General features: G+C 40.5%; 1 protein-coding gene across 1 annotated transcript; it reads left to right on the forward strand.

Moving 5' to 3' along the window:
• The first annotated feature begins 6,217 nt into the window (after positions 1-6,217).
• LOC128378710 (phosphoinositide-interacting protein-like) lies at positions 6,218-6,625 on the forward strand. Its single transcript, XM_053338290.1, has one exon. It carries the CDS (start codon positions 6,218-6,220, stop codon positions 6,623-6,625), a length of 408 nt encoding a protein of 135 aa, XP_053194265.1.
• Positions 6,626-15,862: the final 9,237 nt, after the last annotated feature.

The following is a 15,862-nucleotide window of genomic DNA, read 5'->3' on the forward strand; positions in this document are numbered from 1 at the left end:
TGTTTAAACTTCGTGTCGACCTCCGTCTGTCTCTGTCTGTTTTGACTGTTCCTTCTTTCCTCCCTTCCTTCTCTCTTTCTTTCCTTCCTCTCTTTTTCTTCCCTTCCTTCTGTCCTTGCTTCATCTCTCCCTCCTTCTTTCCTTTCCTCCTTTCCTTCCTTCCTCCTTTCCTTCCTTCTTCCTTCCTTCCTTCCTCTCTCCCACCTTTCCTTCCTTCTTCCTCCCTTCCTTCCTTCCCTCTTCCTTCCTTCCTCTCTTCCTTCCTTCCTCTCTTCCTTCCTTCCTTCCTCCCTCCCTCCTTTCCTTCTTCCTCCCTTCCTTCCTCCTTTCCTTCCTTCTTCCTTCCTCCCTCTCTTCCCTCCTTCCCTTCCTTCTTTCCTTCCTTCCTTCCTTCCTCCCTCCTTTCCTTCCTTCTTCCTCCCTTCCTTCCTCCTTTCCTTCCTTCTTTGTCACTTCCTTCCTTCCTCTCTCTTTTCCTTCCTGCTTCCTCCCTCCTTTCCTTCCTTCTTCCTCCCTCCCTCCTTTCCTTCCTGCTTCCTTCCTTCCTGCTTCCTCCCTTCCTCCTTTCCTTCCTTCTCCCTCCCTTCCTTCCTTGACTCGAGGACAACAGGAGGGTTAGACTTTAGTGACCTCTCTCTCTCTCTCTCTCTCTCTCTCTCTCTCTCTCTCTCTCTCTCTCTCTCTCTTTCAATAGCATGCATGAGACAAAGACGGCCTTTATCTCCGCTATTGTTTGTGATCGTTATAGAGAGAATTCAAATTAGGTCAACTTCCTGTCTCTTTACAGTGACAATATTATGTTATATGTCTGACCCACTTCTGCTACAAGTGATGAAATATTTTGCAACAGAATTAATCAGAAACAAATACGTTTAGCTTTTCCAATCAATTTATTGTTTGTATTATTTATTATTTTTCTTTCTACAACTTTATTAATTTATGCAAAAAAATCGAGACTGTCGGGACGTGAATGTGTTCAATGGAAAGTTCAAGGATTCAAGGAGTTTACTTGTCATTCAGCCATGTACGTACGGGTCAAATTGACCCCATCTGTTTTGACTGTTCCTTCCTCCCTGCCTCCTTCTCTCTTTCTTCCCTTCCTTCATCTCCCCTTCTTCCTTTCTCCTCTCCTTCCTTCCTTCTTTTCCTTCTTTCCTCCCTTCCTCATTCTCTCTGTCCTTTCCTCCCCCTACCTTCCTCCCTTCCTTCTTTCCTCCCTCCCTCCTACCTTCCTCCATCCTTCATTCCTTTCCTTCCTTCCTTCCTCCCTCCTTTCCTTCCTTCCTCCTTTCCTTCCTTCATTCCTTTCCTTCCTTCTTTCCTTCCCTTCCTTCCTTCTTCCTCACTCCTTTCCATCCTCCATTCCTTTCCTCCCTTCCTCCTCCCTCCTTTCCTTCCCTCCCTTCCTTCCTCCCTCCTTTCCTTCCTTCTCTCCTTCCTTCCTTCCTTCCTCCCTCCTTTCCTTCCTTCTTCCTCCCTTCCTTCCTTGACTCGAGGACAACAGGAGGGTTAAATATACATCAATATATACACGCACATTAATATACTAATATATCAATTTTGTATATACACATATATATATAATTATATGCTACATATCTAAATACAAGATTGGTGATATAGATGATTGGATTCTGAAAATGCAATTTACTGGCAAATTTTGTCAAAGAGAAAAGACAGGATGTGCTTTTTTTTTTGCAGCCTCTGATTCTTGTTCAGAAATGAATTCAACAGGCTGCGTTGTTTTTGAGATGAATAGATACTCTGAGTTTACACTGCGCTATTTTGGGCTGTCTGAAATCCAAAATGGTATCCTTGATCTCACTGTGAGCTCTGTCCACTGGTGGATGATTTGGAGCTTTAGTGACCACAGAAAGCCTGAGTCCAAAATTTTAATAAGTGTAATTTTTAAATAAAATTTCAGAGGGGAAACGCTCGTTCATTATGACTCACCCAATGGAGGTGAACCAAAAAAGATGGTTGTGTGACTTTGCTGCATTTTCAAAACATCCGAGCTGCAGATGGATGACAAGCTGATGATGCATCTCTGCTTTTCTTTTCTTCTTTACGTCATAGCGCTTTGATTCAGTGCACAATCTGACAACCTCAAATTAATATTGTGACCAAGATTTTTATTGTAGGCATCTCACACAATGTAAAATGCAATAAACTTACATGATTGTTGTTGCATCACAATCCATCTCATCAGTAAGACCTATACGTCTCATGCTGGAGTGGAGGTGGATACCAGTATACATACATCTACAGTATGGCAGTATATCTGTTTACTCTGAATCACACATCCTTCAAAAGGTAGATATTCCCCTTTTTATGGTGAATACAAATCAAATAAAGTGATTCAACGACATCATAAATCCTGTTAATACTAGCAGGTTGAGGGGGAACATTTACATTTCAGGGCAAATCGAATGCAGTGATCTGTGCTAATACCGATCAAAGTTGAGGTATCAGAGGACGGTGTTTGCCTTTTAGAGATAGTTTAATATCTAGAAGTAAAAGATATGAACATCAGAAACCTCTCTGTAGGTGAAAGAGCGTTTATACTACAATCGGCTGCATGCCTTCTCCTCCTGGGATTACACAACAAAAAGCTGCAAACATGCAAATCAGATTAATTAGTTTCCCAGGGTCACCTGTTAGCAAGTCAGTGGTGGATATCTCTCCCGAAATGTGAATTACTGTCTGCAGATGAATGCATATCAGCAGATGCACAGGTTTTTATTGATATTTGCTCAGGAGTTAATAAGGCTCTGTGCGAGGCTTCATTTGGCCAAAAGTATTTCTGTTTAATCCACAGCCTTGAAAAAAAACCGCAAGGGCTGGAGTTGTTAGAGCATCTTAGTTCTGGTGGCTTTAACTGGAGGGTGTGAGTGCTGCACCTCAAAGTCCACAGTTCATTTGAATCCAGTCCTAAAACCCCTTCCAAACCAACAAACTCAGCGTGCTGACTCAAGACGAGGCTTATTAGCTCTAATCCTCGGCAACCCCTCTGTGTTTGTATTATCAAATAGGATTAGGTTTGATACCTGCACGTTGCTTTACCAATATACTGGCTCAACTTTGAACTTTTATTTTTGAACGCCAAGAAAGTCAGATAATCCCACCTGTGATATGAGGGAAGGTTTGTCTTCGACCACAGGTACATAAAGCTGAGTCAACTGGCATTTCACGTTCACTTTGATGAGATGTTGAAGAGTGTCGTCTCAAAATTTAAAGCTGGAATTTGTGACGTCTACATATAAATGAACGTCTGTTGCATTCAAGACTTTACCGAACGAGTTCACACAATGTTGATTAACCCTCCTGTTGTCCTCGAGTCAAGGAAGGAAGGAAGGAAGGAAGGAAGGAAAGGAGGAAGGGAGGAAGGAAGGAAGGAAAGATGGAAAGATGGAATGAAGAAATAAGGAAAGGGGGGAGGGAGGAAGGAAGGAAAGATGGAAAGATGGAAGGGAGGAAGAAAGAAGGAAAGGAGGAAAAAATGAATGAAGAAATAAGGAAAGGAGGGAGGAAGGAAGGAAAGGAAGGAAGGACAAAGGAAAGAAGGAAGGAAGGAAGGAAGGTAAGAGGAAGGGAGGAAGGACTGAGGAAAGGAAGGAAGGAAGGAAGGAAAGTAAAGAAGGAAGGAAGGAAGGAAGGAAGGAAAGAAGGAGGGTGGAAGGACACACGGGTCAATTTGACCCAGGAGGAAGACACAAAGGTTAAGCCTAATAGTGCTAAGTCAATCTGTCTGTATTTCACAGTATAGTAGGTTTTTTAACTGATGTCTGTCATTTTTAAATGATTAAAGGAGCAATATGTAATATATTTATCGCACTAGCTCATAAAATGATTGTGATATGTTATTCCACACATGCTAAATTGGAAGACTAGCTTCTTCCACTATAATATTAGAGCTGGTGTCTTCTCTCATTTTCTGGTGCAGGCATCTGTTTTAATTTTGGCCTGTGTGATTCGTGGTCCCGGCACATATTACCAGCCAAAAGAATACACTCTCTCTGCTCTCTGGAAGCTTAATTAAAGGATTAATCACACCATTTATTGATCACTTACGAGGTGTTTCTAGATTTGTAGTTGAAAAATCTGGTATGTAAGAATGAAACATACAAACATGATAGGCATCCTGCGTGTTATAAAACATGTTTAACTGAATTTGAAATAGTTTCCCTGCATGCATTCACCAAATATCAATCCGTCTGATCTCAATCAAACACAGTCATATTGAAGTCTGCAGCTCTTCCTCATTCTTCAGTAGGTTTATTCAGCAGTTGGGGGGTGGGGGAGTGGGGGGTGGGGGTGGGGGGGCCCTCAGATGACTATCAATATCAAGTGAATGGGATCCAACTCACTTTAAATGGACCATTAAAGAGAATTAGCCACATCATAATGACAAGATACTGTAGCACATTACATAAAATGGATAATTAATTTCTCACATGTGGCTGCAAATAAAATTCTTTAAACCCATATGGACCTATGGTGATTACAAAAAAAAAAAAAAATGCTGAATTAGCCGATGAATGAACTAATTCTGGTATAAAATATATCACCAAAAGTTAATGATACAGCTAAACTCAATGTTCCCTCCACACATGCCAAGACGCATGCCAGCACTGCCCTCTGCTGGATAAAGCGGCTCATTGCAAGTATTGACATGTTTCATCATATCAGTGTTACACCACATGATGGTACAATGGTGCATCTTAAACAGATGACAGCATTGATCTGACGATAAGATCAGACAGGAGCTTCAGTGTTTGCAAAGTACAAATAGCAGTCCTGAAGAGCCATTTTCACAGCTCTCTGGAGAGTGTGATTGTGTTAAAGTGTGAAGATCATGTTCAGATCAATGGCCACATACTGATACTTGTGTCTTTTCCAAAAGAGCACGCAAAGAGACAAAGACACAAATGCAATATCTGATCTGAGAGCTGTTTAGTGGAAGCAGGAGTGTCATATTGCAGCAACATCCCTCATGTTGTTCCCCCCCCCCCCCCCTTCTCCCATGTGCATCTGAGGCAGGATATTATAGGCGAATAACAAGACGGCCAAAATCCTAAATTTGACCAAAAATTCTATAAGATTTCCTCAATTTTCTGAGGGTCAATAATGCTACACAGATTTTATTGATCTCATGTTTCAGCGAACAAAACTACAACTTGCGGATAATTGCTCCAGGGTACTTTGAGATCGATACTGTGCCAACATATCAGGCTGTATTGGAAAGTCTCTGTATGGGTGATTGCTTGCTACATCAATCTAGCTATAACAGAGAGCCATTTCCTAGCTGCTGCCCTGCCCAGCTTGTCTTTGTGTGGAAAGAGTACCACCAGCCAAATGAGGCAGATATTTTCCTTTCATTGTCATGTCCAGTTCTGGAAAATTTCAAGCATATTTTTTCAACAAAAGGAAAGCTGTTTGTGGAAGTTTTTTAAAGCGTTTGTCAAACTGAAATGGAGACATCAGCATCCTGAGTGGTTTGGAGTGGTCTGAGCTCTATGGATATCCTCTGGGGACCGGAAGGGAAGATCCTCGCCCTGGATGCAACATCAGGTCTGACCGCCTTGCGACAGCAGATGATTGTAAAGGGGTTGGTGGTCACATTGTTCTCTTGAGGAGGTGGAGATAGCATAGCAGGGTGGGCAGATGGTTGTTGCGCTGCATTTTACTGGTTTCTCTGGGCAGACGGTGGGCCGAAGTTTTTGTCTCCGTCTCCTTCTTCTGATTTCTGGATGTTTTCTGATGGTTAAGAGATTTAAACTAATTTTTGATTCTTCAAAAATACAACCAAAGAAACTTAATCCAGATTTTAAAGGTAGGTGTAAATCTACCTTTTTTTATTGGAACAGTTAAAGCTTTAAAGCAGAAATGTATGTATATTTATAAAGCTCTGCGTAAGCGTAGGCAATCATGACTTTTTAAGATAGAAAATGTGCTTCTCAGCTCTTTAAGAATGAATTAATATTGATTTTAAAATGTTTCCGTCATGTTCTGCGTGTTTCAAATGTTTAACAGAGGCTTCCCCGATTACTATTATCTGCATTTTTAGTGATGTATAAGACACTAATCATGTTATTTATTATATATTATACTATCCATCATTCATAGCTTTCTTGAATTAGACTTCAGAGAGAGGCATTTCTTCCCTCATAAGTTAATTCTTCTCCCACTTTCCTCCACCAGAGTCATCCAGGAAGTCATGCCTGGCAGCCCAGAGAATATCCCCCTGGGAGAGTGCACCCTCTCCCAGTCCAGGGACCAGCTGACGCCCCCGAGCCGCACCGAGAGCACCGTATTCAGCCTGTCACGCAGCGAATCCCTCTGGACCAACGAGACCTCTCGCAGCAAGTGTGATGTCTACTGGTTCCCCATTCACCTCATGTCCACCGGGGGAAGCTTCCTGGTATGCGGCATCATCATCAGCGGCTTGTACTTTGCCGGCCACTGCAGGAAAGTCACCAACATGCTGGGACCGGCCCTGCTGTCCATTGGGCTGATGGTTTTTGTGGTGGGCGTTGTCCTGATACCCATCACTAAGGAGAACAGGAAGAGGTCCAATATGAAGAAGCCAATTAGTTACTACAGGCCTCCGGTGTTCAATCTGTGATAACACTGGGGTGGGGGGGCGGAGGGGTCACGAAAACTTCACCTTTGGAAGTAATTCACAAAGAGAACCTTTAACTGAGAGCACGCTGGATTGAATGCAGATTTTTTAAAGCTTTGGAGTTTATTTTTTGGAGATATTTATTAAGAGACTGTGCTGTGACATTTATGTTTATTTCTCCAAAGGCAAGGATTGACAACATTTAAGTACATGGCTCGTAATTTTTCTACATTTTTGTCAACAAATCCTCAGAAAAGACCAAAACTGACAATCAACTGATCTGCTTAGACGTATTGTGTTTGTATCTAAAGCTTGATATATCTTTATTAACCCTCCTGTCGTCCTCCCGGGTCAAATTGACCCCGTCTAATTGTTCTTTCCTTGCTTCCTTCCTTCTGCTTGTACTTCCTCCATCACCCTTTCTTCCCTCCTTCTTTCCTTCCCTTCTTCCTCCCTCCTTTCCTTCCTTCTTCCTTCTTTCCTTTCCTCCATTCGTTCCTCCCTCCTTTCCTTCCTTCTCTCCTTTCCTTCCTTATTCCTTCCTTCTTTCCTCCTTCCCTCCTTCTCTCTTTCCTACCTTCCTTCCTTCCTTCTTTCCTTTCCTCCCTTCTTCCTTCCCTCCTTCCTTCCTTCTTTCCTTTCCTTTCCTTTCCTCCCTTCCTTCCTCCCTCCTCCCTTCTTCCTTCCCTCCTTCCTTAATCCTTCTTGCCTTCCTTCTTTCCTGTCTCCATCCTTCTCTCTTTCCTACCTTCCTGCCTTCCTTTTTTCCTCTCTCCATCCTTCTCTATTTCCTACCTTCCTTCCTTACTTCTTTACTTTCCTCCCTTCTTCCGTCCTTCCTTCCTTCCTTCCTTCTTCCTTCTTTTCTTTCCTTTCCTCCCTTCTTCCTTCCTTCCTCCCTCCCTTCCTTCCTTCTTTCCTTCCCCCCTCCCTTCCTTCCTTCCCCCCTCCCTTCCTTCCTTCCTTCCTTCCTTCCTTGACTCGAGGACAACAGGAGGGTTAAAGCTTATTTGTCTGTGCTGTAGACCTCCGTTGTTTTCCAAAAACCATCAATGAGCCACAGCTTATAAAATGTTTTTAATCACGTTAGTTTGTAAAGAAACGGCTCCAAAGACTAAATAATATAAATCACATTTTCAATCTCTGGAGAGTAGTTTTGTAAAAAAGGCAGACGCCACTGAGCATGTGCGGGAATACAGGTCTGTTTTCAAAGCTTCGCTAGCTCGTCCTTCTACATATCATAATGTCTTCAGTACAAAGTTGAGTCAAGGAACAACTCTCCAGAGACTGAAAACCCGATCGCTGTTTCTAAACTAACATGACTATATTTTCAAAGTTTTGGGGGGCAACAGCGGAGGTCTGCAGCACAGAGGGAATAAGCTATATCAGGTTTAGATGCACACACAATACTTGTAAATAGATCATCTCATTGTTGGTTTGGCTCTGCTCATGAGATTTGTTGACAGTGAGAAAATTACCAGCCATATCCTTTAAGCCCTTATCTCATTTTCAGTCTCAAGTGTGCATGACAACATTTGCATTAATAACCACGGTTGCCTAAAAAAAAAGAAGGTGAGAGCACAAGGACAACAATGTGATGTGTAAAAAACGCAATTATTCACACATTCACGCACAATTTAAGGAGGAGGGGGGGGGAAGGATATAGAAAGAAAACTGTCCTTATGAATATTTATGAGGGGAAAGTGGACGAGGGGGGATTTCCTAATGCTTTGTGGTACAGTATATGCCAATTCATGCATAATTAAAGCTTGTGAGAGCTTATAATTGTCAGTTCCTGGTTTACTGTGTCTAGTTGCACCCATTTGAACTCTTTATTGTGGGGAGGGGGGAAAAAAAGAGTCACTGGGAAGGAGACTTTTGAATTTGAATACCACGCTACATCAAAAGTATGTAAAAAGGGAAAGACTTTGACTGGTGTGACCTGAAAGCACATTTTCATGTGATTTAAATATTATGGAAAGAGATTTTACATAACTCCTTCAGACAAAGCATCTGCTATAAATGGACATCAAATATTTATCGGTCTGAGCCAATGAAAATGCTGTGTTTTAAATTATGGCCCAGTATTTAACATTGAATATAAAGTAGCTGTAATCATTATGTTGATATTGATGATTGATCACAGAATACACAAGTACAAGTCTAAAAGGGTTTGGATGCATTTCTCATTCAAATGAATAGGAAGGTGTGTCCGAGCTTTTGACTGGTGTAGTATTGAACTTCCTCTCGGCTCTCTACGGAGGGTTTTAGCATCTTTCAGCTCATAGTTTTGGTTTTTGCAGGCGGCCGGTTTAAGTTAACCTTTGTGTCGTCCTCCTGGGTCAAATTGACCCCATCTGTTTTGACTGTTCCTTCTTTCCTCCCTTTCTTCCTTCCTTTCTTCCTTCTGTCTTTCCTTCCTCACTCCTTTTCTTCCTTCTTTCCTCCTTCCTTTCCTTCCTTCTTCCTCCCTTCCTTCCTTCCTTACTTCCTTCCTTCCTCCCTTCCTTCCATCCTTCCTTCCTTCTTCCCACCTTCCTTCGTCCCTCCTGTCCTTCCTTCCTTCCTTCCCGCCTTCCTTCCTCCCTCCCTCCCTCCTTTCCTTCCTTCCTTCTTCTTCCCTTCCTTCCTTCCTTCCTTATTCACTCATTTCCTTCCTTCTTTCTTCTTCCCTTCCTTCCTTCCTTATTCCCTCCTTTCCTTCCTTCTTTCTTCCTCCCTTCCTTCCTTGACTCGAGGACAACAGGAGGGTTAATGAAGATTTAACCAATACATTTAAACTTTTAAGACATTATGCGACAGGTCAGAGAGACAAAACAGGAAATAAACTTTTAATTTATAAAAATATAGACCCTACTTTCTTGAGATTGGGTGTAATATCAAGATTGATTTAATGTCAATCCCTTTTTTAAAGATGCCTATTTGCAAAAATATGATAGTTTCCTTCCCAGACTTATAACATAATGTGCAGATGTTCCCTAAATGCCTCAAATAAAGTAGATGCTATAATTTACCGTTTTTCCCTAAATGCCTCATATGCAGGCTATAGGTATACGCTATAATTTACCCATGCTCCCTACATGTTCCCTAAATGCCTCACATGCTTTTATTTTTCATTATTACCTTTTATTAAATCATATCTGATAATTCACATTAAATCCATCATACTTTAATTGTATGTGATGCAGCTATACACACAGATTATTATCTACTGCAGGATTAGGGTTAGGGTAGTCCAACCATGTCTAATAAACAAGAGACGCCTCTATAAAGTCACTCGACCGTTAAACCCACGTGGGTGTAATATGTGCCAACCGAGATGTTTGACCTGACATGACCAACACTTTCAGGTCTGCTTTAACCCTCCTGTTGTCCTGGAAGGAAGGAAGGAGGAAGGAAGAAAGGAAGGAAGGAGTAAGGAAGGAAGGAAAGACGGAGGGAGGAAAGAAGGAAGGAAGGTAGGAAGGTAGGAGGGAGGGAGAAAGGAAAGGTGGGAGGAAGGAAGGAAGGAAGAAAGGTAGGAGGGAGGAAAGAAGAAGGAAGGGAGGGAGGAAGGGAGGAAGGAAGGAAGGAAGGACGGAGGGAGGAAAGACGGAAGGAAGGAAGGTAGGAGGGAGGGAGAAAGGAAAGGTGGGAGGAAGGAAGGATGGAAGGAAGGAAATGAGGGAGGAAGGAAGGAAAGTACGAGGGGAGGGAGGGAGAAAGGAAAAAAGGAAGGAAGGAAGGAAGGAAAGTAGGAGGGAGGGAAGGAGAAAGGAAAAAAGGAAGGAAGGAAGGACAGAGGAAGGAAGGAACGAAGGAACAGTCAAAACAGACGGAGTCAATTTGACCCTTTAGGACGACACGAGAAAAAAACCCTCATTTTTTAAATTAAAAAAAGGCAAAAAAATGATGATTTCAGCTCTTAAATGTGAATATTTCCTTTTATTTTCTTAATCTTCTTCTCAAATGATACTAAATATGGACGATTGGTTATTTAAATGTGTCTGCTTTGTCTTTTGGGAGATTTTAATGGCCCATATATTATACTTTCTATCATTTTATGGACCAAATTTATATTAATAAGGAAAATAATGAACAGATGAAGTCAATGTAATCTTTAATTAGAGCTGTACAGAAGCTATAAAAGACAAATATAAAGATAAAACTACTATCAGGACTCCCTCTTAAATAGTTTTATTACTTTAAATATTTAAACAGGTGTTAAAATACACACGGTAGACCTACTGTAGCAGAGTGTATAATTAACCTTTACAATTACAATGTTGAAGGCACTTTGCACTCGAATACGGTCAAATATCAAATATGATAAAGGGAACTGTTGATTTTGCCTCATTTTTGTATGAAAGTAAAATGAAAAGTGTGGATAATGAATGGAAAAATAAAAGTAGAAGCTGGTTTATAATATAGTATGTTTGTTTTTACAGATATTAGGTGCTTAGTAATTAGGTTTATAGTTAAATATGAATGACTTTTAGGAGACATGGGCTGAAAAACATGCTGTGTCAGGATTATATAGGCTATCATCTATCCCTGCGTGAATATCCATTTGACAGTCAAATAGTCTAATATGTGGAAGGCTTCTGTCTGTCCTGCGTTATTTGCATTGAACCAGGGAACATTTTTTATTTGGCTCGTTCATTTGAAATAACACCATAAGGAAACAGCTGATCTGGAACAAGTGTGTGTGAGACAGTGAGTGTGTGCGCGCGCGTATGTGTGTGTGTGTGTGTGTGTTTAAGTCGTCACTGTGGTATAAGCCTGGGGAACACCTTGTTTGTCTTCAGTGTTTTTAAGGTGGAGCATTTGACTACACAGGTGCGCTGCCTGCCTGCCTGCCTGCCTGGCTGCAGCTCAGGTACAAAGGATGAAGCATCCTCCCGTTATGCACGCGTAAAAAAAAAAAAAAAAAAGAGGCAAGCAGCTGTAAACTTTCCACCATGATCCTCAAAAAGCTTCTTGGAGATTGCCTGGGTTTGTTTTTCGTAGCTTTAATTTTTGACGCCATCGGTTTGATTCTCCTTTTCGTCGGGATATTCGCCCATTTACGCATCGACGGACGCTTTTACGGCGACTTCTTGATCTACACCGGCTCTCTGATCATTTTCTTCAGCCTGGCCTTTTGGCTCATGTGGTACGTGGGGAACATCCACGTGTCCGAGTATGAAAGCTTGAAGAAGAAGAGCAGCATCGTGCTACTGGCCAGGAAAATATCGGAGAGGCTGAGCAAGAAACTGAAAGGGGAAGACCGAGTGAGGTGCGTAAAGGACGAGGAGTGCAGCGAGGTGGGGTCACCTGTGGGTAAAGCCAGCAGGGTGACGTGGGGTAAATCCACAGCCTACCACAATGAAGGATATGAGGAAAGTGTGGACCCTCCGGATATGGACAAGGAAGAGGAGAAATACACTAAACAAGAGACCTGAGCTTCAAAACAGCTGATGCCACGAATGAGTACTATCATATAAAACAAGTGGTGTTTGAATGAGGCCATGTTTGTTCTGCTAAATGTCTTTTTTTTCATGTTATAGACTTTTATGACATTTATGAGGATATATATGGTGACTGTCTGCAGCTTCTGGAGTCAAATCAAAAATCAAAGTGGGGGTGAATGCACATGCAGCCAAGATTTTGGGCAATATTGAGGTACAATGACCCATAATTCACCTCCATTGTGCCTAAAAGACCTTATATTCTGACATTATAAGGTCTCTAAACTCTTTTAACTGTATGTATATTCAGTATAAGTTGATATTTTACAGGTCTATCATTTCATAATAAGTCCACTGGGAATTTCACTGAAGGATTATAACTCATAGAGTGTTGGTGCAATTATTTAAAGTTAATTTATTGATTAATTGCTGCTGTATATAGTCTGATCTGATGGTTATAAGTTTTCCACAGCAACAGAATAATGAATGAATATTTGCTTGGTTTTATATGGAGCAGTTAAGGAAAGTCTTATTTACTATAATTAGGTTGTAATTGATTATATAAATGTTATTTCCTCCTCCTACACTGCCATATAAGACTGGATTACCTACTTTATTACCCTGAAAGCCAGTTTTAAACAGCAAATCCAGCAAAAGAAGACTCCTCATTATGCTGGCTGCTGGCTTTGCTTTTTTTAGACTGATCAAAACCCTGTATGTGACTCTCAGATAGCGTGCCGTCTTTTGGGATTCAGAAGCGTGACATGACACACAGATCAGCATCGGTGTCTATTGTTGACTGTCCGCTGACGTCTTAATAGTGGAATAACAATGTGTTTGGACATTTTATACAGGACAGCGAGTCAGAATAATGACGCAACATCCCCGCCTTTAACAGACTCGGTGTAAAAAGGAAGCTATAAAGTTTCCAGTCTCCAGTTCCCAGTTTTTAATGACTTCACAATTCATGTTTTAAATGACTAAACATTAGAAAAAGGTATTGAGTCATGCTTTGCAAAGGAGCCCTGAGTTAAAATGTAGTACTGTATAAGGCTTTTATTATTTTAGTATTGTGCTTATGGGTTGCTTATAATAATTACTAATACATGAAAAGGGGCCCACAGCTTGGTTTGCCACCTGGCTATATCTTGTAGGTTAATCCGGCCCTGCTGCTAGAATATAATAATGCTTGATTCTGAATTTTTATTTTTTATTTTGTTTTTGGTCCACAAGTCATCAAATTTTGTTCACATCTGTGCATGTTCTGTATTTTAATTGTAGACTGGACTCCTCAGAGATTGAAGCTGAGGCTCTGTTCACAGGTCAGCAAAGTGTAAAGACTAATAATATGCCTTAACTACAAAAAATACAGACAGGTAGCCGTCCATTATTTAAACTTTTTCCACAAGTGCTTTGTCAAATGTTTCAAATCTCTTGCATACTGTTCATATTCTCCACCCTCGCAGTACGTGTGGTCTAAGAATCTCCTCATAAAAAGTGTTTATACCAAATTTTGAACCACATATCTGTTTAGAAATCATCAATAGTCGATCTGACTAATCAATAAATGTGATTAAACCTTGATTAATGTCTCAGAGAGCAGAGAGAATGTATTTTTTTTTAGCTTTTACACCACTAAACATCTCCTATCACACAATATCATGTCCTATTTTACCTCAGACATGAAAATATAACATAGACATAATGATTGAAATGTCTCTTTTTGGTAGTTTTGACTCTCTTTAGTCTCCCCATCTCATAGTTACTATGGTAACTAGTTGTTTTTAGTCATTTGTATGTCTCTTTTTGGTAGTTTTGAGTCTCTTTAGTCACACAATCTCTACGTTGCCATGGTAACCAGATGGCAGCTGTCACTGAAACTTAACTGTAGGTTGATTTTAGTCATTTTTATGTCTTGTTTTGGAAGCATTTGGGTTTCTTTAGTCAATTTAAGTCTCGTTTTAATCATATTTATGTCTCTTTTTGGTAGTTTTTAGGTTTCTTTAGTCAATTTAAGTCTCTTTTTAATCATATTTATGTCTGTTTTGGTAGTTTTTAGGTTTCTTTACTCTCTTTTAGTCATTTTTGCATCTTGTGGTGGTCAAATGTTATTTTATATGTAAAGTGTAAAATGATAAGAGCTTTATGGAGCTGTGGGGTTTATTGTATAACCATTAGAGCCATCAGTCTTCACTGCTACATCATAAAAATAAATCCTCATAACTACTATCTTATTAAAACTTAGACAGCTTAGATTAGACCCTGGACATTATTTAAGGGTTAAAATATTTTCATTCTTGTGCATTTTGGGCCACTTTAGATCACTTTAAGTCATCAAATCCCAGAGTAAAAGAACATTTTGGGTGATTTTACAGCTGTGAAATGTAAAAAAAAATGGGTTAAATTTGACCCCAAATCGTATGTAAGGGTAAAACTGTTAACTATTCATTTCACTAAAACACATGGCAATAGCTACAGAGATAATTTGACCCAGAACAGCCTCAATAGACACAAATTTGTAGCAGCAATACAAAACTATAACATTTTAAATTATTTCCTTTTATGTACATTTTGGGCCACTTTAGGAAAAGTCATCAAATTTCAAAATAAAAGAACATTTGTGGTGTTTTTACAGCTGTCAAATATCAAAATGGGTCAAATTTGACCAGAACAGTAGGCCCATGTAAGAGTTAAACATATTTTATATACATGCAGTTTAAGTTGTAGCAGCTACAGAGAGTAAAGTCAAGTCATGTTTGCTCTTTGATTTGCTGTCAAAACAACATAAACACTGGTCGGACTGGTTTCCTGTGGTGTTGGTTAAACAAAACCTGAAAATCCCTCACAAAAGATCATCATGACTCAGGACTTTTTTATGACACACGAAGATGCAGGAAGTATCTCTCTACTCATTACACTTTGGGAATAACAGCCTGGGACAATGATATACAGATTTGAGTTACAACAGTGGCACGCCTTATGCAAATGTCTGCTGCTCTGCCGAGGTTCGGCTTTACTGCCAGCGAATAGAGAACTAGTGTGACTGACAGCATAATGCACTTCAGTCAAAGTCAAGGTAATGTTAAAGTAAATAAAAGCTCATTCATCTCTGCTGTGTACATCCGTCATTCTGGACAGTGAAGTCAAAGCCAAACAGCAGAGACAAACGCTGGCAGCTTGTACTGGTCAAACAAGCTGCTCACAGAGGAAAGTTTCCATTACGTTTGTTTCCTCTTTGTGGCTTTTGTGACTTTACAATAACTGCCATCATTGTACTGAAGCACTAACCGTGGACTAATAAATATTTAGGGAACGCTTGAATGCAATGTATCCACTCTGCAGGGGGTTGCTCTCAAGCTAAATATGAAGGGTAAATGTATCTCCTTGGGGGTAAATCTCTGAACTCAGCAGGGGGGTAAAGTGATAAAGTCAAAGATGCAACACACACACATTGATGCAGCTTTTAATCACAAAAAAGATATGGTGGAAAAAAGAGAGAGAGAGAGAGAAGGGGGGGCAATTAAATTACAACAGGCTTATCGGCGTGTAAACACAAGCTCAATGGCAGCTGATTATGAAATGCATGTGCATAAATATGTCACATGGATTACAGACAATAAGTCGATGTGTCACATTAACGACATGAAAGGTGCAGAACGAGTCGGGCCTGCAAAGGAATGGAAATGGACTGCGGGGGATTGCAGCCATTGTTTTTAACCAAGCAGTGCTACCTGTTGTTGTGGTTGGATACCAGTCTTGCCAGTAAGTCTAATGCTATGTTAGAAATGTGAGGTGTGCTACTAGGGAGACA

This window comes from Scomber japonicus, chromosome 18, assembly GCF_027409825.1.
Source record: "Scomber japonicus isolate fScoJap1 chromosome 18, fScoJap1.pri, whole genome shotgun sequence".
Lineage (NCBI taxonomy): Eukaryota > Metazoa > Chordata > Actinopteri > Scombriformes > Scombridae > Scomber > Scomber japonicus.